Genomic DNA, 26230 nt, shown 5'->3' on the forward strand with positions numbered 1-26230 from the left:
AGAAACAGCTTGCAGCTATATCACAGAATGAGGAATTGGATGGGAAGGAGATCGATGTTGTTTGGTCCCTACTAAAGAACTATATAGCAGGTCAGAATATTAAATAAGGTAGGTGTCAAATGAATGGCTGAAGAGGTGAAGCATACAATCCAGAAGAAAAAGGCATTGCAAAGGCAGCCCAGGATAAGTGGCAATAATCAGTTGCATGAAGAGTACATGAAGCAAGCAAGGTAAGTGACTTTCTTCATAAGGATAGCAAAAGTGCAGTATGAAAAGAAGTTAGTAGATGAGACCAAAAGAAATGCTAGGGATTTTTTTCAATATGTAGGAAGTAGAAGGCTGATGTTCATCAGTGATAATGATAGAATCATAACCACAGAGGAGGGTATAGTATAGATGGAAATGAGCATTTTGTTAAGATATTCCATCCTTGTGAATTTAACAAATGCAGAACTTGAGAGTAGTGGGGGTAAAGCCTCAGATGAATGAGCAGGAAGTATATATGAGGAACTGAGTAAACTCAATGTCAATAAGGGTTTGATTTGATGTAGGGTTTGATGGTATATCAACATGTATCTTCAGGGAATGTTCCAGGGAGGTAACAACAGCTTTAACTTACCTCTTTTAGATGAGCCTTAGATTGTCCAAGTTCCTTAAGCCGAAAGAAGGCAAATTCATAAAGGGGGTGATAAGATTAAAACTTTGAATTAAAGGCCAATGTTTGTCAGGAATTGTGGTAAAGGTGTTAGAGAGGAAGACAACAACATTCTCTTTGATAGACAGCATTGATTTGCTAAAGGATGACTGCATTTTAGCAATCTATCATACTTACTTACCATAACAAGATACACTGAACAAAGGGGATGCATATACAGTGGTATATTTAAATTTTGCTGTTGATAGATTGCTACATAAGCTAGTAATTAAATGAATAGATAGGGTTGGATATTAGATCAATGCACTGTATCGGAGACTAGTTGTCAGATAGTGTCACCAAGTTGCATATGGGGAAGTGATATCTCAGAAGAGGAAAAGTCTAGCAGCATGCCCCAGGGACCATTGCTGTTTAATTTTTATCATCATCATCAAATTCCTGCCATGTACCCTCAAGAGGTGTACAGGATATGATAGTACTACATGAAAAAATTACATCATTACTAACTTCCTATCTACAATTTTCCTCCAAATCAGTCTGTTACTTGTCAAGACTCCAACATTATCAGATCTTATATTTCTATCAGCTAAGCACTTTGTACCGTATCAATCCACCTATATCTTGGTTTTCCTCTGGGTCATTTTCCTGCCAACCTGGCAAAGAACACTTGTTTTGCTAATGTTTTCTCTCCCATTCTATTTAAGTGACCATACCACCTGAGATTAGCTCTGCTAATGCATTCCTGGATGCTGACAATGTCAAGTTCTTTCTAATATCCTCGTTTTTAATATGATATTGCCATTGATGCCATCTGTTCACACCTAAAATATTTCTCAGGACTCTCATATCTGCGGTCTCTAGCGTTTGGTCAAGTGTTTTACTTCTGACCCAGCTCTCAAATCCATAAGTTAAAAGTGGTTTGAACACTGTCTTGTATACAGCTAATTTAGTGTTCCGACTAATTTCTCTCTTATTCCATATGAATTTATTCAATTGACTTCCCACCATACCAGCTTTGCTGATTCTGTTGTCTATTTCCATATTTAATTTACCATCTTCACTAAAATTCGTGCTTAAGTAGCTGAATTGCTTTACTTGTTCCACAGGTTCTCCATTCACAACACAGTTGACATTTTCAATGATTCTGCCTATTTTCATTGTCTTTGTCTTTTTATTGCTGACCTTCATACCATATCTATTACAACAGCTATTCAATTTAGTCAGAGAATCTTGCAGACTTGTAGCGGATTTATTTAGAAGTATAACGTCATCCGCATAAAGCAAAGAGCTGACATTAACATCTCCAATTTTGATATCATGTTTAATACCACTTTCCTTCATAATGTGATCCATATAGATGATGCATAACAGAGGGGATAATGTACATCCTTGTCTCACACCAGATTTAACATTAAACCATCTTCCTGTATTTCCTTCAATTCTAACTGCTGACTTACAACTCAAATAAAGACTAAGTATAATGCCGCATTGACACCATATAACTGCAGCGTATTGAATAGCTTCTCTCTTGGCACCTTGTCATATGCCTTTTCCAAATCGACAAAACTTAAATACAGATCTTTGTTATATTCCCATGCTTTCTCGACTATTTGTCGCAAAGTGAAGATCTGATCCTGACAGCCTCTATTTGGCCTGAATCCAGAAATGATACTAGGAAAGGCTTGGATGGTGATATATACAGTTGTTTGCAGATGATGCAATGTCAGCTATGAGAACTATGACCAGTGGATGTTGTACCCTTGTAAGTAGACTTGAATAGACTTTCTGAATGGGCAAATGAAATGAATGGGGCTACTAGTTCAGTGTAGCAATGCTTATGGTTTTAAAGTTTGGGAAGTACAAATGATTGTGAAAACACTTCACGATTTCACCCACAAAAGTTTTTTGCTTACACTTGGATAAAGGATTAAACCATAAAGGTATTTCAGGACTTCAGGAGGTCAATAACAGATAAACATGAAGAAGAGATTCTCTGTAGAATGATTTAAATACATTGGCAAAACGAGTAAAGGATAACGAATGTCAGTTTTAATGTTTCAAAGTATATGGTTATACATTTTAATTTAAGGAGATCGTAAGCTATGTATTACATTGATGGAACTGTATTAAAAGAAGCTGATAGGAATTTGGGGATGATGTGGAATGATATGAGTTAAAAAATAGATGAAGTTACAGAGAGAAACCACAAAAGTGGACAAAATAGTACAAAGGATCACTATGATAGCAAAAAAAAAATTTAAAGAAAATCACAAGATTAGAAATAAGGCAGTTTATCATTAATTCTTCTTCTTTATATCCTTTCTGTTAAGCCTGGGTTTCTTGGAAATCAGAAAGTGGTGGAGAGAATCCAGAGGTTGATGAAAAAGATGATGAGAGGGGACTGACTACTAGGATTGTAAGGAGTGACTAAAAGTTTGTGGATTATAAAATTTGATTGACAGACAGACAGACAGAAAAGTGAGGATATGAGAGAAACATGTCACTAAATGGATTTTAGGATACTTGCAAATGAAATTTTTAAAGAGAATAAGAGAGGTTTTTAAGAGTGTGGTTAGTTAACAAGGATGCAAGAATTTTTTACATTAAGAGTGGTGAGTGGGTACGGAATGGATTGTATAAGCAGGTGTAATTAATTTTTCAATGAATGAATTCAAGGAGAATTATGATAGGCATCACATGAATAATGGTTAGGGCAGTCCTCTCTTATCGATAAGTCATTCAACTCCATGTAGATGACCAGATTAGTACAATTAAAAAGAATGATGGGTTAGGTTTTAACTTGGATTAATCACTTTTCACTCTTTCCCAGTAAATGATATTACCTTGTGCCTCCCTTTTGATTCGATTGGAATATCGTCTCGAAACCATTTTACGGTTGGTGCCGGTACTGCGTCGATGCGGCACTCGAATAAAAGAATGCTTCCTTCGTCTTCCTGCTTAATAGTCGGTTTTTTTGTAAACGTAGGTGCTTTTCCATCCCTAATAAAAAATAATAAGTATTCAAATGTTAGTTAAATAATAAGTAAGAAATAAATAGTAAAGATAACTTTACACCCACACATATGCATATAAATACATACACTAATTTATATCTACTTTTTTCTCCCTGAAGGAACACACTATCAAGAATAGTTCTAACTATTCGCAATTCCATCATCTATAAGCATCTAAGTTATCTTCTTTCAATTATAATATCAATAAATATGCAATATTATGAACACATCCTAACAGTTTGCATCCCCCCACCCCACTGCCAGAACTGCCATTAAATGGCATGACATGGAGTCTATAAGTCTTCTATATTAATAAGGTAAGTTGTAACATATCATCAGGACTGTTTCCTTATCTATAAGTACAGGGTGAAGGATTCAAATCCACATAGTCCCAGAGATGTTCTATGGAATTCAAATTGGAAGAATAATATTATTCTTCTATTATTTGATTTATTTTATTTATGATACCATTTAATATATCCATAGTCCAGATATATGCACCCACATCTGATAGCACAGATGAGGATATTGACCTATTTTACAAAGATCTGACAGAGACAATAGAAACAATACCAAAGCAAGATGTACTAATTATTGAAGGAGATTGGAACAGCAAAGTCGGAATAGATAATGATGGTTGGAAGAGCATTATGGGAAAATATGGTTTCAGAGAAAAAAAATGAACAAGGTGAAAAAATGTTAGAATTTGTTGTGGACCACGAGATGATGATCTGTAACACAAGATTCCAACAAAAGGACTGTAGAAAATGGAAATAGCAATCAAATGATGGGAAAACCAAGAACATGATCAATATGATTATGATTAAAAGAAGAGGGATAACATCAGTACAGCAGTGTCGAACTTTTCAAGGAGCAGATATAGACTAGTATCATAGTTTAGTGATTGCAAACATCAAGTTGAAATTAAAAAGAAAATATAAACCCATCATCAGAAATGAAGAGATATAGCAAGAATAAATGAAGCAGAAATAGGAAGAAGGTACAGAACAGTGTTAGAAGAGAAATTTAAAAGTATGGACAAAGAAAAAAATTCGAATCTAAGAGTGAAAGGAGTAATGAAGGCGATAGAAGAAGCAGTTGAAGAAGAAGAGAAGATCAAGAAGAAGTAGATTAGACAAGAAACATTGAAGTTAGTACTGGAGAAAATAATGTTGAAGATAAGAAGGGATACATCAGAACAAATAGAGGAGCAATATAGAAGAAAGTGTAATGAGGTGAAAAAAAAAAGCAGTCAGAATGGATAAGATGAAATGGTTAGAAGCTCAATGCAATAATATAGAACAGCACTATGGAGAGCATAAAACTAGGGAGGTATACAAAATGATTAGAACCATTAATAGAAGGTGGCAACCAAAACAGATCACAATTAAAGATGAAAAAGGCAAAGTATTGATGAATACTTTACCTTTTTCAAAGTATTCATCAAATTGAAATAATAAGTAAGAAATAAATAGTAAAGATAACTTTACACCCACACATATGCAATCATGGTATGGTAAAATTGTACAGTGGTGGACAAGATACTTTAGTGAGTTATATGAAGAAAAACTAGATTTAGATAGCATTGGGAAACTGACTGAAGATTTGAAGCAGATATCACCACCAAGTAATGAGTATGATATGGACATTTTAGGAGGAGAGGTAGAAAAAGCAATAGGATGGCTAAAACACAATAAGAGTCCTGGTAATGATAAAATCACCGGAGAAATCATTAAATATGGTGGCAAAAGTATGGTTACAGAAATGCACCAACTATGTAATATGGTATGGAAAGAAGGGAAAATGCCAGAGGAGTGGGTGAAATCGATATTGGTGATGTTATACAAGAAAGGAAATAAGCTAGAATGTAAAAATTATAGAACAATTGCCTTGACAAGTCATCTTGGTAAGGTGCATGGGATGAGCTCTATGAAGAGCTCTATCGGAAGATACAACCAAAGGAGAATCTAATGCAGAAGATTATAAAATGGAAGCTGCAATTATTTGGACACATATGCAGAATGAGCGAGGACCGGAAGATAAGGACATTTATGTTTGGTATTATGGACGGTGTAAACAGAAGAGGTAGACCATACAGAGAATAGATAGATGACATAAAGGACTAGTGTGGAACGGATGTACAGAAACTGCGACACTGTGCACTGGACAAAGAAAGGTGGAAGAAAATAGTGAAGGAGGCATTGGACACCAACGGGCAGCGAGTTCATGGTTCATGATGATGATGATGAATATTATTATTTTAGTTCACAAAGCGAGAGCAAAATGTAACTGTATTTAATATAAATAGAAATAAAAACAAAAAAGAAATGAACTTATTTGCATTTTTATTTTTAAAAATTTAGATTATTAGTTTTCAAATACATACTTTCAGCGGGTCACCGCAAATGCTTTTGCAAGTCACTCAGTGACCGGTGGGTCATAGTCCTGCTTTAGACACTACTCACAGAACAAATTAGAATAAAAACCATCATGCTTCATCACAGAAAGTTTAAAAGAGAAAGACTGAATAAATAGGGATGCATAAAACTTCCCAAAATATGGAAATATTAATTATTCGGGATCCCATTTTACAACCAAAATCACCAACAGGACCTAGTTAGGACAGTAGTCTTTTGTTCATGTGCATCACTTAGCCTTATGTTGCTTTTGTGTGTGCATGTGAGTGTGTATTACAAGTTTTATATTGTACTTCCTGAAGATATCTCTGTGACTGAGATGAAATACTGGAAGAATTAGTATACTTAATCCTTTCCCGGTATCATTTTATTCTATTAAGCCTCCAACATAAATTCCTCCCAGAATTTTAAACCTTAACATGTGGCTCTTGATCCTGGTGTTCCCTCCATTATATTCTGCTTAAGACATTTGTTTCTCAAGAATTCCAAAAATTCAGTTCCCTAATTGCTGTTTCCTCTGCCCAATTCATATTGCAATAATTAGAGCACCTCCTTAGCGTAATCAGAAGAATGATGGCATGTTGCACCCTTTGATTGGAAATGGCTAAGTTTGATTCTCGTCATGATGAGAGGAATCTTTATATGGGTTTTTTTCAATTGAAGGTGAGTTAGCTGATCTCATATGCAGGTAGAAGGGGTTTTTTTCTCAAGTAAATTCATGTTTTTCCATCAAGCATATAGACAAATTGGCCTTGAGAACACGTGCAATTTATAGACAAAAAATACTAATGGTGGTGGTAATGAGCAGTAGGTGGCAATGATGTAGATAATGATAGTAGTGGTTCACTGAAGTTGGTGGATTAAGTAGTGGAGATGGAGAGTTGCAGAGTAAGTGCCCTCCCTCAATAAGTCTTTGGCCTCCTTGGAGGTATCATGTAATAGTAATCATATTAATAATAAAGGTTAATAATAAAGGTTTTTTTTAATAATATTAATAATAATGGTTTCGCATTTGCCAAATTTACGTACATTCCTATCTGTATTTCCTGGTCTATGTCAATAACTCACAAAATATTCTGTCTTATCCACTTCTATCTCATGCCAAATACTCTCTAAGTCATCAGTTCCATTTCCCTTCGAGTTTGAAATATATATATATATATATATATATATATATATATACATATTTTTTTTTGTGATATAACTTATGCTGTAAAGCACTGTTATGAACATGAAAAGCAGAACTGAGCCAATGGCAAGCTGCGCAAAATTTTATTTACCTCTTGACTTGCAATTTGGAAGAACATTAGAAAATCAACTGAAAGTAGTCCTATAACAAATACAAGGCATCTCTTCTTGTGATATTTTGATGAATTCATGAAAATGGTTGTTGCTCTCTCTCTGTTTTTGTGAGAATACTAAAAAAAAAAATTGTCTAGAAATATTATATTAGCAATATTATGTGACATCTCCAAGGAGTCTAAGCACTCATCATGGAAGATCACTCCCCCTCCACTCCACACAACCATCATCTATACTACTTAAAAGACCATTAGTTGTATACAGAAAACTTGTGCAAACCTTAATGTATTAGAAGTTTCAGAAGGAATCTATGGATGACTCTCTTTCAAGGCCTCTCTTGTTGTGGTGAAGAAGGGTGTGAGGAGTAGATTTTTTACATGGAGAATTGTCAGTGAATGGAATGCATTACCAGAATGTGTTGTTAATACAAGAAGTATTGAGGATTTTAAGATTCTATATGATAAATATGTTGTCAGTTGAATGAACCTCCCATGATGAGTCTGTTGACTCCATAGAGGGTCTAATAATAATAATATAACAGATTTCCCTTAACATTGCTTTTTTTTTTTTACAGTAAGGCTAAATCACATTTGATGATAGGCATTTTTCATTTGGTTGAGAAGTAGTAAATAAATAGAATGAATCGCAGTTGATTTCATGTCTAATTAGTGTAGTTGAATCATCATGCAAGTTGGTAGAATGTCAGCATCTTGACAATGATAAAGAATATAACACAACTCAATTTTGCAGAGCACTCCATTTTAATAATGCTTTACAAAAGTCTTTTGGTTTGTTTCGTTTGCCTCTGTAGAGGAACATATATTATTATTATTATGTGACACCTCCAGGGAGTCCAAAGACTCACTGAGGGAGGGCTACTCCATAACTCTCTGTCTCCGCTACTCAATCCACCAACTACAGTGAACCTTATCATCTACACCAATGCCATCTCCATGACTACTAGTATTTTAACAGGCAATCAAAAACATCCATGCCCATAGTGGGATTCGAACCCGCAGCCTTTTGGCTGGAGAGTGGATACACCAACCACTCGGCCAACCAGGCCAGCATATTTGAGGAGCTTTTAGAAGTTCGTAAGGGGTTGTTATAGGATCAATGTTGAAGAGTTTTTTCATAAAATGGTGGGAGATCAGGGCAGAACAAGAGTTCAACCCTGGAAGCTGTATAAGGAGAGTGTGAACAAAAGAGAAGCAGGTTTTTTTTGCAGAGTTGTGAATGAATGGAATGCCTTACCTGTGGCTGTGGTGTCTGCAGAGAATTTGAATCTGTTTAAGGTATGGTATGATGAGCTGTGTGTGTGTGTGTGAGTGTGTGAAAAGGGACCTCCTAAATGAGTCGTTGACTCTGTGGGGGATCTTATGAAGATAATAATAATAAAATCTCAAACACGTAGAAAGGCTTATGTGTTCACAGCACATGTTTTTATTTTCAAGTGTTGATGACGACATACAATGATAAGAAAATAATATTTATTATTTACTAATATTTTGCTGGTATTAAATCCAGCATCTTCAGAGCACAAAAACAGTTTGTCACAGTATACAAAACAATGACAATTTGGTATAACAGTGGAACCAGTTTTAAAAAAAAATTGTAACGGACAGCACAAGAAAATAAAGTCCTATCTATGCTGGAAAAAAACAAATATTAATTAGATCTTAAACTGACTAGTTCCCAGATTTTTGGTAAATTTATACAGCCATACTTGTTGAGGTTTGGGGTATGTTTTAAAGCTTCTGTTGATTCCAAAAACGATCTCTTTGCCTTATGACTTCTATGTAGCAGTAGTTCTTTTGTTTTCTTCCAACTGATCCTGTCTGAAGTGGTATCCACGGCATGGTCTGGACCGTGCCTTGCCATAACGACAGTGCCGGATGTATTCTTCTTCTTATTATTATTTTCTTTCTTTCTTTATTTTTAATATTTACCAAGGCAGATGTCAACAGTTCTTCCTGTCTGTCCATAGTAAGCCCAGTCACAAGAACAGGGCACTTTATAAACTCCTGGATGTGATAAAAAAACAAGTATGTCCTTAAGTGAATGGATGAGAGTTGCCGATTTGACATAAGGTTTAAATATGACACATAGCTGATATTTATTGAGAACTCTCAATATCTTTTCAGATGTACCTTGAATGTATGGGATGGTAACAGTTTTGCTGTGGTCTTGTGTGATAGGCAGTATGGCTGTATAAATAGATGAAAAATCTAGGAAACAGTCATTTTAAGATGCAATTAAGATTCGTTTTCTCTCTTTTAACAACACAGATGGCACCTAATAGGACTTTAGTTCCTTGCACTGTCTTTTACATTTTTTTTTTTTTTTTTTTTAATAGTCCCACTGTTATAGCAAATTCTTGTTGTTGTTTCATGTACTGTGATAAACTGTTTTTGTGCTCTGAAGATGCTGGATATAATACCAATGAAATATCAGCAAATAAGTTAAGAAATATTATTTTCTTATCATTCCGTTTGTCATCAATACTGTTGAAAATAAATAACAAATAATAATATGTAAGCTTGAGCTTAGATCGATGATATATTTTAATGAAATAACATGAATAGAAATACAATTATTATTATTATCCAGGCCTCCATGGAGTCAAAAGACTCATCGTGGGAGGTCGTTTTTAGGAAACACAAAGTTTATCATTCCACTCAGTGACCATTCAAGCTCCAACCACTCTCTCAAGCAATGCATTCCAAGGTTTCAACCATCCTCCACGCAAAGAAACCACTCCTCACCCACTTGTGCACAGCCTCCTTTCATAACTTCCAGGGATGGCCCCTTGTCATCGCTCCTTCCCACCGTTCTACCAAGTGAAAGAACTCTGTTTATGGCATGTCTTCCACTGAAAATCAAGGTATGACCTTCCACTGTCATCCATCCTGCAAATGTATCCAAAAAGGTGAGCTTTCTTGTAAATATTTTCTCTATTATATTCTCTTTCCAGTTTATTTTTCTGTAGAGTTCTTCATTCATTACCATTTGCATTCATCAAATTCGCAGAACTTTCTATAACATGTTCTTTAAAATGCTAATATTCACTTTAGCATGTCTTTGACTATAATCCATATCTCACATTCATAGAAAGTGCTCATGAACATCAGTACTTCGTAGTACATTTCAGCTTTGTGTCAAGGTTTACTCTTAATTTTTCTTATCTTATCCATTACCAGTAAGCATGCATTCTGTTGCTTTTGTAATCCAAGTTCTTGTTGCCTGTTTTACAGTCTAAATGGTTTGTCATATTCAGTGGTGTGCCGTGTTGCAAGGCTCATGTTAAATGTCCAAGATTTTTGCAAGTTGATTGTTAAATCAACAATGGCTATATACTGCAGATCTATGTGCACTTCAATCCACAATGGCTAGTGGAATTTGATGATAAGCTTGTATATGGTGACATGGAAAATCCAGCCAGGATTTGCTTATTTTGACATCGACTGTGCTTCCCCCCCCTCTCCTATGTGACAGCCTCTGTAGGAGTTATATATGCTAGCAGTTTTACAGGAATATTATTTTTCAACAAGCATCTGCTCAATTCTAGAAATTGCGAAGATTTCAAGTTTCTAGAAGTATCATGAAACTGTGAGGAAAATTAAGCGAATGTCTGCTGATAATGGAATTTGATTATACTTTCTGTAGATTGCAATTCTACAAAGGGAGAAATCACCATGTTTTTGAGCAAGCAACTTCTTAAAAGTTTACTAGAAAAACTTTGGTCACATTGCTCCCTAGATATGTAAAAACCCCTACCTCTTCCAGCTCATGTCATTGATGTTTATTTGATTCTTCCATTCTCTTATCACTGATCATTATCATTCTAGTTTTTTTTTTTCAATGTTCATTATTAATGTATCTCTTTCCTTCATTACTTAATTTCAGAAATATCACATGTACTTCTGCAGTAATACTATCATCTGTAAATCTTAGGTTATTAATTCTCATACCTTGAAATGAAACTCCCCTTACATTACCCCTTACATAAAATAGTGTGCGTGTTGCCTAGGTATGATAATGATGAGCTGAGCAGAAGAGCGGTGATATTGAATGGCATAATAGCGAAAATGTGTGACAAGAGAGGACTGGTATATGTGGATGCTTGGAGTGCATTTGAGGAAAGAGAGGAATTGTATGCGAGAGACCGTTTACATTTGAATGAGGAAGGACGTAGCATTCTGGAGAGATTGCTCTTCTGAATGAGTCAGTGTGTCCCAGAGAGGATGATAGCAGGGGTGGCCTCTTGTGGGAATGGATACTTGGGAGAAGGGAGACAATGTCAGGTAACACTGAGCCCAGTGGAGTCTAGAAGGGATAATGCTGGGTATAGAAACAATGGCATTTATATGCTTTATACTAATGCCAGGAGTATCCGGAATAAGGGAGAGGAATTGGTGGCGCAGATAGCATCAGCCTGGCCAAAAATTGCGATCACTGAGACGTGGTTGACAGAAGGGGATATAACAACAGGAATAGAAGTCGCTGGGTATAGCATTTTTCGTCAGGATAGGAGGGGAAAGCGTGGTGGTGGGGTGCTGCTTATGATAAGTGATGACCTATGTCCTCTAAGAGTGGAGAATTTGGAAGGAAGTGAGACAAATGATTTTGAGAGCGTATGGTGTGAGGTAGAGGAAGGCAAGACAGGATATTTAGTGGGGTGTTGCTACAGACCCAGGAGCACAGAGGATGGGGACCAGGAGATGTTTAGACAGCTAAGATTGGCAAGTGCAAGAAGAATGATTGTTATGGGAGATTTTAACTTCAGTAGTATAAATTGGAGAGAGGAAGATGCATGTAGCAATAGGGGAATGGAATTTCTAGAATTCTTGAGGGACAAATGTCTTAGGCAACATGTAACAGAGGGGACAAGAGGTTCAAAAGTTTTAGATTTGGTTATAGCATCAGAAGAGTTGATAATAACTGAGTTGACGTCTCTCCCACCAGTTGGAAAGAGTGAGCATATGGTGTTGACTTGGAAAATGAATAGACATGCAGGAGTATCAAAGAGACGGGAACTTATGTGGAATTATAAGGCAGGTGATTATAATAGTCTTAGACGTCAACTTCGGAAAGTTTCATGGAGGGAGGAATTGGAAGGCCAGGATATCACTAGTGCGTGGGAAATTGTGAAAGAATATTTGTTATCAGCAATGGTAAGTTGTATACCACGAGTGAAGAAGAGGACGCAATTTGGAGTAAAGTGGATGACAAACAATATTAATCAGGAATTGCATGAGAAAAAGAGGCTATGGAAGAGATATAAGGAGACAGGTGAAGAGATGCACATGAGGAATATAAGACACAGGCCAGAAGAGTGACTAGTGTGGTAAGGAAAGCGAAACTGGAATATGAGAGGAGATTGGCACTAAGATCCAAAGAAAATCCTAGGGAATTTTTTAGCTATGTGGCCAGTAGGAGGAGAAATGACTGTGGAAGAATGATATTGTGGGATAAAAATGGGAATAGAGTGACTGATGCAGAGGACATAGTGGAATTGTTTAATGAACACTTTATTGGAGTATTTCATCCTAGAGGAGTCAGTTTTAATGCTAGAGGGATAAGACTGGTACGAGGTCTGGAGGTACATGAGGAGAGTGTGTTTCAGATACTGAGTACTCTGGAGGTCAGTAAAGCTGTGGGACTGGATGGTATTTCACCACGAGTTTTGAGAGAATGTGCTAGGGAATTGACAGTGCCTTTAACGTGGCTTTTCAATGAAAGTCTGGCTTTTGGCAAAGGCGCCCAGGGAATGGAAGGAAGGTAAGATAGTGCCATTGCATAAGATTGGTAACAGACTGGAAGTGTCTAATTATAGGCCGGTCTGTGTGTCATCAGTAGTTGTTAAGATCTTGGAGAAAGTAGTGAGGGACCGTATACAACATTGGGCAGATGAGGGTAATGTTATCTGTGAGAATCAACATTGATTTGTGAAAGGATGCCCTTGTTTTAGCAATATGCTAGCCTTTTATAATAAAGTTACAAGAGCATTAGATGAAGGAAAGGCATATACTGCAATTTTCTTAGACTTGGCGAAGGCATTTGACAGGGTGCCACATGATAAGCTGATATTTAAGTTGCAGCACATGGGTCTGGATGTCAGATTGGTCAACTGGATTCAGGATTGGCTGTCTGATAGGTATCAGAGAGTTGTGTATGGTGGAGCAGTTTCCAGGAGGCAGAGGGTTACAAGTGGGGTCCCACAGGGCTCAGTACCAGGACCTATATTGTTTAACCTTTATATCAATGACATAGCCAGTGAATTGCATGGGGATATTCAGTTGTTTGCAGATGATGCGAAGCTGGGTAGGATTATTAGTAATAGTGCAGATGTGGTAGCCTTGCAAGAGGATTTAAATAAGCTAGATAGATGGGCAAATGAATGGGCAATGTTCATTTAATGCAGCAAAATGTAAGGTCTTGAGGTTTGGGAAACATCGATGGGATGCTGCATACTCTATGGGAGGAGTTATACTGGAGGAAGTAGGGGAGACAAGAGATCTGGGGTTGATGATTGATAGAAACCTGAAGTTTAGGGGACATATTGCAAAGGTGGTGAAGGTAACACAGAGGATTGCTGCTATTATGAGAAGAACACTGACCTGCAGAGATAAGAGGGTTATCATTCCGTTGTATAAGTCTCTGATCAGACCACACTTGGACTATTGTTCTCAGATTTGGTCCCCAGGATTTGAAGGGGATAAATTAACTGTGGAAAGGATACAAAGACGGATGACAAAGATGGTTTCAGGACTGTACAAGGATAGTTATGAGGATCGGCTGAGGGAATGTGGACTGCAGAGGTTGGTGGATAGAAGAAGGTTTCTAGGTCAAGTTAGGAAGGTTACCAGCATAGTAAGAAAAGCTAAATCATATTATGAAAAGACCTTAGCCAAAGAGATCAAGGGTAATCCCAAAGAGTTCTTCCTCTATGTGGCAAGTAAGAGGAAGAATGACTTCAGAAGGATAACCTTAGTGGGTGCTGATGGTATTGAGGTGAAAAATCAGATGTAATAGTCGAGTTACTGAGTGATCACTTTTCAAAAGTCTATCACGCAAGTGAGGATATCTCTATACCTATAGCAATACCTAATGTGAGAATTGAAGCTAAAGAATCAGAGGTATTAAATATATTGCAAAACTTAAATGCAAACACTGCGGTAGGCTTAGATGGAATATCAGCTCGGGTGTTGCGTGAATGTGCAAATGAATTGTCAACCCCTCTTACCTGGATATTTAATTTAAGTTTGAACTCTGGTATGGTCCCTAGGGAGTGGAAGTTAGGCAAAGTGGTTCCTTTGCATAAGGGTGGCTCTAAAACTGGGGTATTGAATTACAGACCAATCACCATCTTAGGAGTAGTGGTAAAAGTATTGGAAAAGTTGGTTAAAGACAAAATTCAAGAATGGGTGGATCAGGATGTGATACTCTATAGAGGCCAACTTGGTTTTGTTAAAGGCAGATCCTGCCTTAGCAATCTATTAACTATTCATAATAGGATAACATCCGAGTTGGACAAAGGAACTGGCTACACAGTGGTACTTCTGGATTTTGCTAAGGCTTTTGACAGGATACCCCATAGAACACTGTTACGCAAATTGGAGCAGATGGGAATGGCTATTAAATTGGTGATATGGATAGGAGAATGGCTCAGGGAGAGATACCATAAGGTGGTATATGGAGGAGCAGAGTCCAGAATGAGGCAGGTGACCAGTGGTGTGCCTCAGGGCTCTGTGCTTGGGCCAATGTTGTTTAATTTGTATATAAATGATATAGGAAATGGCTTAAAGGGAGATATTCAGTTGTTTGCTGATGATGCAAAGTTGTGTAGTGCAATAAAAAATCAAGCTGATGTTGAAAGTTTGCAGGAGGATTTAAATAAGCTGGTAAAATGGGCAAAAGAAAATGGATGTCAGTTCAATGTGGAAAAGTGTAAAGTCATGCATTTTGGGATTAAAAGATTACCAGCTGTGTACTACATCGATGGAAAGGTACTCCAAGAGATTGATGAGGCTAGGGATTTAGGGGTATTGGTAGATAGGGAGATGAAGTTCAGAGGACACATTGCTAAGGTGTCTAAGATTGCACATAGGATTACTTGGTTGTTGAGGAACACACTGACATCCAGAGATAAAGAGGTTATTATTCCCCTTTATAAAGCATTGATACTTCCACATTTGGATTACTGTGCTCAGGTCTGGTCACCTGGATTCCTTGGAAATGAGGAGGCTGTGGAGAGGGTTCAGAGAAGAGTGACCAAGTTGGTGAGTGATATAAAAAATGCTCACTACATTGATAGATTGAGAGCTTGTGGATTGCAGAGATTGGTTGATAGGCGAAGAAGAGGGGATATGATAGAAACATTCAAATTACTAAAAGGTTTTTATAGGACTGCTGCAGGGGAAATGTTTCAGCTGTGTGATAGTGATGAAAGAACAAGAGGTCATCTGTGGAAATTAAAGAAGAGTGTGGTTAACAAAGGTGTCAGAACAAGGTTTTTTGCCTGGAGGGTGGTGAATGAGTGGAATTCATTGCCTGACTTAGTTGTGAGCTCTTCATCTGTAAATGAATTCAAGAAGAGATATGACAGATATTGTTTTGCTAGTTTGGGTCTCCCGCGATGAGTCTACTGACTCCATGGAGATACCCGTAATAATAATAATAATAAAGAAGGAGAAGTGATATGATTGAGACTTTTAAACTGTTGAGAGGTGGTTACAGGGTTGACACTGGGGAGTTCTTTTGCTTGGTTGAACAGCGGGAAGGAGTGATGACAAGAGGCCATCCCTGGAAGTTACGAAAGGAGACTGTGAGCAAGAGGGTAAGGAGTGGTTTCTTTGTGTGGAGGGTGGTTGAGCCGTGGAATGCATTGCCTGATGGAGTGGTGGGAGCGAGAACGGTCAGTGAGTTTAAGGAGTGATATGATAGACTTTGTGTTTCTCGGGGGGGGGGGGACCTCCCCTCGATGAGTCTTGACAGACTTTATGTCTTAGGAAGGACCTCCCTCGATGAGTCTTTTGACTCCTTGGAGGCCTGAATAATAATAAAAAATAATAATAATAATTTCCTTTAAAACATCCATTGTTTTTTCCAAAAACATGATAATGATGCTCAGAGACAGGAGTCTCGTGACTCATTTTCCAGAACCATCTTTCTGATTTTCCAAAATTTCTCTGCAACCTCTGCATTATTATTCGCTGCATTACTATATAAATATATAGGTCTACTCTAAGATTTGAGTAGAGCTGTAATTTCTAATCTTTGCTGTTAATTGCTTTCTAAGGTCAACAAAGCATGTAAGAATATTTATATTGTATACAAATATATTTTGACATAGAACTTTCTCTGCAACTAATACTAACATTAATATTAGTTGCAGAGAACAGTGAACAGTATTCCTGTAATTTCTGAATCCCACTTTCTGACCTTCTAGATTTTATAATTATTATTAGTGGTTAAGAGGGTGGCTACTGAACAGATATCAAAAAGTGGTATATATAAAGGGGCAGAATCAAAGTAAAAACAGGTGATTGGTGGTGTTCCACAAGGTACAGTGATGAGACCATTGCTGTTTAATTTGTATATAAATGATATAGGAAATAAGTTGAAGGGAAATATTCAGTTGTTGTTGTTGTTTGCTGATGATGCAAAGTTAGGTGGGATAATAGTTAATAAAAGCAATGTGGAGAGTTTGCAGGACAATTTACATAGGCTGTCAGTATGAGCAAAAGACAATAGGTGTCAGTTTAATGTGGAGAAATGTAAAGCTATGCATTTTGGGATAATCAGATTACGAGCCGTTTATCACACTGATGGCACTGTACTCCAGGAAACAGATGAACTAGAGATTTAGGGGTGGTGGTAGTGGTAGACAGAGAGTTAAATTTTTTAGAGGACATATTGCTAAGGCTGCTCATAAGATTACATCGCTGTTGAAGAACTCTAACAAGTAGAGATAAGGAGGTTTTTAATTCCTCTTTATAAGGTCTTGATACATCCACATCTGGATTACTACTGTGCTCAAGACTGGTCTCCTGGATTTCTTGAGAATGAGGAAGCTGTGGAGAAGATTCAGAGACAAGCAACCAAGATGATGGGTGGTCTGTGGAATGTTCCCTGTGAAGATTGATTGAGGGTGTGCAGATTGCAGAAGTTTGTTGATAGCAGAAAAAAGAGTGGATATGACAGAAACTAAATTGCTTAAAGGGTTTTTATAGGATTGATGCAGGGGAAATGTTTCAGCATTTGGCTGGAGGGGCTGGAACAAGGTCATCTCTGAAAGTTGAATAAATGTGTAATTAGTAGGGGCATGAGGACTAGATTTTTTGCTTGGAGAGTTGTGAATGGGTGGAATGGGTTGCCAGAGTCAGTTAATTTCTGTTAATGGGTTCAAGGACAGGTATGATAGATTGTGTGGATAGTGTGGATTATATGAAAACTCTCTGGCGATGAGTCTTCAGACATCATGGAGATGTCCACACAATTTTATTATTATTATTTCCTTGGCCATCTCTCCATGGAATCAAAAAATCGTTGCAGAAGAACTGCACTAAGCATTATTCACACACTATGTATCACACTTCTTAAACTCATTTACCTCAAGCACTCACAACCACTTCTAACAACCAATTTGTCACCCTCCAAACAAAAAATTCTAGTCAACTCCACCAGCCTACTCAACCTTGAAAACCATTCTCTTATACAATATCCAGAAGCGATACCTTCTTCTCTCACTTCCCATCATACAGTGACAATAAGTCCTCTTTGTCAATGCTAAAAAACCACTTTAATAACTTATATGTCGTATCCTCTCTTTTCCACATATCAACTAATCTTTAATCTTTGTAACCTACAGACCTTTAATTTGTCCTCATAAGGAACATTCCATAGACCACAATGTCATAATTATCTGTGGACTTGGTCACTCATCTCTGAATTCTCACCACCATTTCCTCATCCAGAAGAAATCCAGGCAACCAGATCTGTGCACAATAATCCTCTGGTTTATTAAAGCCTAATAAAGAAGAAAAATAACCTCCCTCTCCTACTTTTGAATGTGTTCTTCCAAAAGCCCAAGAGAAAATTTCAGCATACATTGCAATGGCTGAAAGTCAAACACTCCAATTTCTCACTCAACTCACACCACAGCCCATAACTATAAAAAAATAATAAAAAATAATCATTAGAAAATCCAAAACTGTCATTTGGACCAAATGTAAAAGCTTAGCTAGCTTCCTACTCAAATGGCAGTTGAACTTTCTGGTCACTTAACAAGACTGTTGGGCATGACTTCTGCTATTTCATGTTTCTATCTCTCTTTCACATCTTAATAATAAAAAGTAGCATTGCCAAGGACAAGCATCAGTTTTTTCCTCCAATGCTCTTGTATAAACAATCAAGGCAAATCTCTTCATGCTATATTATGAACTGCTCACAGAATTCCTTCTCTAATCCTTTGCCAAAAGGATATCAAATATAATTAGTATTCTTGATACTAATAAGTCCTCTGGTTTATATGATATTACCTGGTCGTACTAAAAGTTTGTATTTTTAGTGCAAAATTAACACCCAGTCTTTATTACAAGTTATTATACTTCATCTAGTATCTATCTGATAGTTTGATGGTAGACGTTTTCAACACAGATGGATAAAAGCTTACTCTTACCTTCAAACTCTACTCTCAGAAATAATAGAACAGATCATTAATAACCAAATACCTCACCCAGAAAAAAAAAAGATATCAAAAGAATCATAAATAACCTAGATACCAAAAAGTCTTCTGGATCTGATGGTATCTGCTAACTGTAGTCAAAAAGTTATACTTCAGAATTAATGCCTCCCCTATATTGTCTTTACAATCTTGTATTATCAGATGGCACTTATTCTGATACATGGAAACATGAATATTATCCAACCTATTCCAAAAAAAGGAGAAAAAAAGGAGAGAAAAGTTCTCTTGTTAAATTACCAATGAATCATCCTCACTTCAGTCCTCTCCAATTTAATGCAAAAGATTATTAAAAGTACCAGAGGTTCACCAGTTTAATTGATAGCCACATGCATGAATTTTGCCACTCCAGATATGGCAGTTCAATTACTCCACATTGTCCACCACTGGACAAGTGCCATGGAAAGATTTGGAGAAACATGTACTAGTAGTCAAGTTTATATGCTGACTAATAAACACTGGTGATCTTACAAGAGGGGAGGGGGATATGGAAAGTTCTGATAAACACCTACAACAAAAATTAATTAATTTTATATCTTCTTATATATATCCTAAAAGAAAAGATGTCTTTTAAAAAGACATTTTTATATGAAAAAAAATTTATGAAAAAATGAAAAAACAGTTTTGTTCTAGGTGTTTATCAGAACTTTCCAGACCCACTTATAATAAGGATATACAATGGATAATATACGAGGGTAGTCTGAAAAGTTCTCGGCCTATCAATGAAAACACGAATTTATAATATCAAAATTATTGTTAATTTTCAACATAATTTCCCTTAAGACTATGCATTTATTACAGCGACGCTTCAGCACCATTATCCAGTCCCTGTAGTGGTTCTCAATAAGATTTGCAAAATACCCCTCTACAGCTGCAATCACCTCTTGATTCAAAGAAAAACGCTGACTAGGGAGGAAGAGTTTTAGTTTTAGGAAGAGATAGAAGTCAGAGGAAGCCAAATCTGGGGAATAGGGTGGATGTTCCAACAATTCACAGTAGAGATCCCTTAATTTTCCCATTGCCAAAACACCTTTGTGGGCAGGTGCATTGTCCTGATGAAAGATAATTTTTTTCTTCTGCAAACCAGGTATCGAAAATTACGAATTTTTTCATCTAACCTGGTTAAAAGATCGGAATAATATTCATCCAGTTATTGATTTACCCTTTTCAAGATAATTAATAAACAAAATGCCTTTAGCATCCCAAAATACCGATGCCATGACCTTTCCTGCTGATGGAACCAACTTTGGTTTATTAACACTTGTTTGGCATCGAAAAACTGGCTTCTGTGCACTGTTCAGCTGCTGATTGGATTCTGGTGTGTAACGGTGAATCCAAGTCTCATCCATAGTAATAAATTGATACACAAAATCAGTTTTATTCTTGTTAAAACGCTCCAAGCACCACTGTTCAGAGATTTTCATGCAAGTGCATTTTTGATCAGCTGTGAGCAAGCAAGGCACCCATCTTGTGCAAAAGCTTTTTCATTTGCAATTCTTCATGCAAAATATAACCTACATGTTCTTTTGAAATGCCTATAATCTCAGCAATTTCACACACTTTGACTCGCCAGTCATCCAATACCATATCATGCACTTGATCAATGATTTCTGGTGTTGTTACACTTATTTGGACGTCCTTCACATGGATCATCTTCAAGGCTGGTACAGCCATGTTTAAACTCGGCAGCCCATTTCTTAATTGACGAAAACGAAGGAGAAGAGTGCCCATAAACGTTTATGAACTTCAAATGAATTTCTTTTGGTGTTAAATCTTCTTTTACAAAGAATTTTATAACTGCACAATACTCAATTTTATCATTTTCAAGGGATAGAGACAACACTTTTGCTTCAGACAGCTGTATAAAATAAACTGCTTGATAGAATGACTTGCAATTTCACATGGATGCTTATGACAGATTTTGCCATCTATGGTTGAGGCCGAGAACTTTTCAGACCACCCTTGTAGTCTGAAGTAGGGAACATGGCATCATAACCAACATGGCAACTGAAGATTATGAGAATCTTCAAAGAGCGTGTGGAAGTGATAGCAAGAAAAAAAAAAATTAAATTGACAATAATGTGGGTGATAATCACATTGAAAAACAGAATGAAATTAACAGTAAGATGGCAAGCAGGGTTTAGACAAACAAACGTGTGACTGGCAATAAAATAGTGAGTGAATGGTAATGAAACATGGATGCAAGATTTTAAAGCTGAGTTGGTGAAGATGAGGCAGATCACAAGTGAAAATAAGAGAATTGAAGATATGTATGGAAGAGTGAAGAAGATGAATCAAATGACATCAGCATGAAAAAAGGTAAAGAAAGACCCGCAAGTGGTGTTGTATGGCGATTCAATTATTAGAGGTGTAGTAAATTAGAAGATGCACAAGTTCTGTTTTCCAGAAGCTAAAATGAATAGAGAAATTGAGGCATTGGATATGAGGAGTAAGTGAGCAAAAGAGTTGGTTGGTAATGGTAGTAGGGACAAATGACTTGACTGGGAACAAGGAGAATATAAGATTGGATACCAGGAGATTGTTGAAAAGGATAGAAGATAATAGCATGATAGGAAAGGTAGTCAGTCAGTGTTTTGCCCATGATAGTGATAGTGATGAGATGAGGTGGAGGGCAAGAATTATGAATGATATATTAGCGGAAATGTGTGAAAATACAGAAGTACAGTTTGTTAAGTTGTTGAATGAGTTGAAAGGAAGAACTGAACTGTATAAAAGTGCTTGACTGCATTTGAAATGTTTTGATGTGAATCATTTGGAGAGACTGCTGCTGGAAAGAAGCGTAATGAGTGCAGAGAATGAATTTGAGCAGGTAAGAAGCGATGTGAGAGTGCAAGAGTAAGGAACGACAGACTTAAGCGGTGCTTATGAATGAAGAAGTGGATAGCATGAGTGTAGGGAATGAGAGAACAAGTGTACAAGACAAACACAGAAACTTAGAGTGGACAGGGAAAAAGTACGAGAAAGGTTGATGTTCCAAGATGTGAATACGTGTGTAGGCAAAAAAAAATAAAAAAAAAAAAAAACTGTGATGTATGGAAAACAGTTGGTTTGACGAATGTTTTGGGATGACATCCTGACAGGAATAGAGATGGAAGGGCGGCCCGTACATAAGCACTGCAACACTGCAGCACCCCCCCCCCCCTAAGGAAAAAATGAAAAAATTAAATTTTGTTTGTGTTTATAAATAATAACAATGCTTACAACATTATATAAATGCGGTACAACATGTTAAAGGTTACAGTTTATGTTTTGACATTGATTGAATAGTTAATAACTGGAATTGTTCGATTGACACTTTAGATTACGAAACAAATGCACTGCAATCTAATGCCAATATTCGTTTGCTCTTGTCATTGCATGTTACGTCATTCCCAACTGTAACTGCTCAAATGGCAGTGTATTTTTAGTAAACTTACGTGCCATATTTCTGTGAGATATGAAACATTTATTATTGGTGCGTGTGCCTGGTGAACTATTTTTTGTAAATCTTATTTTATTTTGTTAAAATAACATATAATTATTTATTTATTATAGATAGAAGGCTGAATTATGATGAGTGTCACTGTTGAAAATATGAAAAGAATTATATTTTTTCAATTATCGTTACACGAAACAAATGCACTGCGATCTAATGCCGGTATTCGTTTGCACTTGTCATTGCTATTGATACGAAACTTTTATTATTGGTGTTTGTTCATGGTGAGGATAAAATATTTTTAATATGTAAATTTATTTATTAATAAATTCGTTACTGATTAGGAAAAAAAGCTTTTTTTTTTTTTTTTTTTTTGTATATGCAGCACCCGCACTTAAAATTTTCACTGGCTGCCACTGAAGAGTGTAATGTATTTTGTGAAGATTGAAAGGGTTAAAAAGAAGATAGAGTGGTACTGATGATAGAAAAAGAGTTATGCCCATACAAGGTAGAGCTGCAAGGGTCATAAATAGTAGTAGTGGTTTTGAAGCAGTAAAGTGTGAGAGATGAATATGATATATTTTGTATGTTGCTATAGACCTGATAATGTGGAAGGGAGTGACCAGGAACTGTATAAGAAAATTAGCCAAGCAAGCAAATGTGGACAAAAAAAAGTGTGATCATTATCAGTGAATTCAATTACAGCAATATGGACTGGGATGAAGAGATAGCATCCAGAAGTAAACGAAATTAGTTTCTTGAGTTTTCGACGGACAACGACCTCATGCAGTATATAACTGAGGACACATGAGGATTGAGGGTCTTGGATTTGATCATCTCATCAGAGGATGTAATTATTAAATGAGGTGTTAAATCACCCTCCAGTTGGCGAGAGTGACCATGAAGTGATTACCTGGATGCTTGCCAGCAGTGTGAGGACCTCTGTGAGAAAAGGGTATATGTAGAACTACAAGGCTGGTGATTATGATGAGTTCAGAAGACAACTTGCAGCTGTAGCATGGAACAAGGAGATTGCGTGGAAAGGAGATCAGTGCTGCTTAGATGAATGAAGAGATTAAGCATACGATATAGAGGAAAAAGGCATTATGGAGGCAACATAAGAAGAGTGGCAATAATCAATTCCATGAGGAATATAAAGAACAGGCAAAGAGGGAGAAAAAGGACTCGATTGTCCTTTTTCTCTTCAGCTCATGAAGAGAAATGAGTTCCTCAAAGACGAATTTTTGCCACTTCTTTCTGTCTGCTGTCTTTTTACGAAGTTCTATTATGGAGTTTAAGTGGATGTTTTCTTTAATGTTGTCAATCCATTTCTTTTTGGTTTCTGACTTGGTTGTTAAGAGCAGCAAAAGTTCAGTATGAGCAGCAGTTGGCTAATGAAGCCAAAAAAAATTCTAGGGAGTTCTTTCGATAGGTAGCCAGCAAAAAAAAAAAAAAAAAAAAAAAAAAAAAAAAAAAAAAAAAGAATGATTAGTTCCTGCCGGGTTGACTGAGTAGTTAGTGTATGTATCCGCTCTCCAGTCAAAAGGCTGCAGGTTCAAATCCCGCCGGATGGGCATGGATTTTGTGGTTGTGGAAATACTAGTGGTGATGTTGGAAGGTAGATGCCGTTGGTGTAGTTGTGATTAGTTGTAGTTAGTGGACTGAGTGGTGGAGACAGAGAGCTGTAGAGTAGGTGCCCTCCCTTGATGAGTCTGTAGACTCCCTGGAGGTGTCACGTAATAATAATAATAATTATTATTATGGTAGGATGGCACTAACTGGAGAAAATAGTTTAAGGACAACTGCTGCAAAGGATTCAGTTATTTAATGAGCAGTTCATAAATATCCTTCAACTTTGTGAATGAGATATTATGGAGAGTTTGAAATTTGAAAACAGTTGATGATGAGGAGGACCAACTGACTGTGAGTGAGAAAAACGTATATGGGGAACTAATAAAGCTGTGGAAGTTGATGATATATCACCACGTATTTTGAAGATTGGGCCAGGGAGTTGACATCTGCCTTGATATATTTGTTTAATATGAGCCTTGTGCTTAATATTGGCAAGTTCCAAAGGAGTGGAAGGAAGGCAAGATTGTACTGCTTCATAACAGGGGTAACAAAATTCTAGCATCAAATTATAGCCTTTCCAACACTTTAACCATAACACATGACACACAATCTATGTGTCGTGTGTTGTGGTTAAAGTGCTGGAAAGGCTAGTGAGAATCAGGATCCAGATTTGGGTTGACAGCAATGGTATTATCTTTGATGCACAGCACAGATTTGCTAAAGGGAGTTATGTTTTAGAAATCTACTTATTTATTACAGTAAGGTGATAGAAACAATGGATATGAGAGATGGATATACAGTAGTATACTTATACTTTGCAAAAGCTTTTGATAGATTATGGCATGATGAGTTGACAGTCAAACTAGAGAGGATAGGATTGAATATTAGGTTTATACATTGGATTTGAGATTGGCTGTCTAATAGGTATCAACAAGTTGTGTATGGTGGGGGGGAGGCAATATCCCAGATGATCAAAGTCACTAGTGGTGTGCCTCAGGGATCTCTTTTAGGGCCATTAATGTTTAACCTGTATGTTAATGATATTGGGGGAAGTTTTGAATGGAAATATACAGTTGCTTGCAGATGATGCAAAGTTGGAACAAAGTATAAGGCAGAGCACATGTTGTGGCCTTACAAGAAGATTTGAATAGACTGAATGAAGGGCATGGGAATGGTGATGCCAGTTTAATGTCGCAAAATGTAAAGTTTTAAATTTTGGAAAACAAAGATGGGATGTAAAATTTACTCTTGGTGCAGATATATTGTTAGAGGTGGGTGAATTAAGAAATCTTGTGGTGATGGTGGAAAAGGATCTAAAATTTAGAGGACATATCACCAAAACTGTGAGGTTCCACTATAAAAGGCTCTGATTAGGCCATATATAGACTACTGTGCAGAAAAGGATGAAGAGATGTTGTATAAGGTACCAGAGGTGATTGACCAAAATAATTTCTGATCTCTGGAATGTTGAATAAGAAGAAAGGTTGTTACCATGCAATTTGCAGAGTTGAGTGGATAGGAGGAAAAGAGGTGATATGATAGACTTTCAAATTGGTAAGGGGTTGTTATAGGACTAATGTTGAAGAGGAATGATAAGAAGGTTTTTTTGCATGGAGAGTTGTGAATGATTGGAATGCACTGTCTGCAGAGAATTTGAATATGTTTAAGGCATGATGTGATGCACTGTGTGTATGACAAAAGGGACTTCCTAGATGAGTCTATGACTACATGTTGTCTTATAATAATAATAATAATAATAATAATTGAAAATGGTAGACTTTCTCTAATTCCATCAATCAGGCTGGCAGAGACTTTGAGATTTTCACTGTCAGTATCAATCTTTCACAAATTCTTCACTTGACTACTAGAATAGACAATAATCCACTCCACTTTCCTGGCACATTTAGTCTCTTTTTAACCAGTTCCAGTGATAAATGCAATGTAGATTCAGCATTCACTTTGGTAATTGAAGACATTGCTGTAAAAAAGAAAGCACCTCTATTTTTGTTCAAAAATTGATTCATAAGCATATGTAAAAAATACAGTATGTATTTTTACATACTCTTGAGCAGAGTCCGTGTGTCTTAA

At 36.7% G+C, this 26230-nt stretch overlaps 1 protein-coding gene across 1 annotated transcript in view; it reads right to left on the minus strand.

Annotated features, from left to right (window-relative positions):
• The window catches only part of LOC150096677 (disorganized muscle protein 1-like), a 310506-nt gene that overhangs the window by 125443 nt on the left and 158833 nt on the right, over positions 1–26230 (minus strand). Inside the window, exon 3 of the mRNA XM_090408680.1 lies at positions 3499–3655. Coding sequence (XP_090264806.1) covers positions 3499–3655 — 157 coding nt within the window. The remainder of the gene's footprint in view (positions 1–3498; positions 3656–26230) is intronic.

Source organism: Typopeltis vanoorti, chromosome 18 (genome assembly GCF_054136105.1).
Source record: "Typopeltis vanoorti isolate ZY-2024b chromosome 18, IOZ_Tvanoo_1.0, whole genome shotgun sequence".
NCBI classification, from domain to species: domain Eukaryota; kingdom Metazoa; phylum Arthropoda; class Arachnida; order Uropygi; family Thelyphonidae; genus Typopeltis; species Typopeltis vanoorti.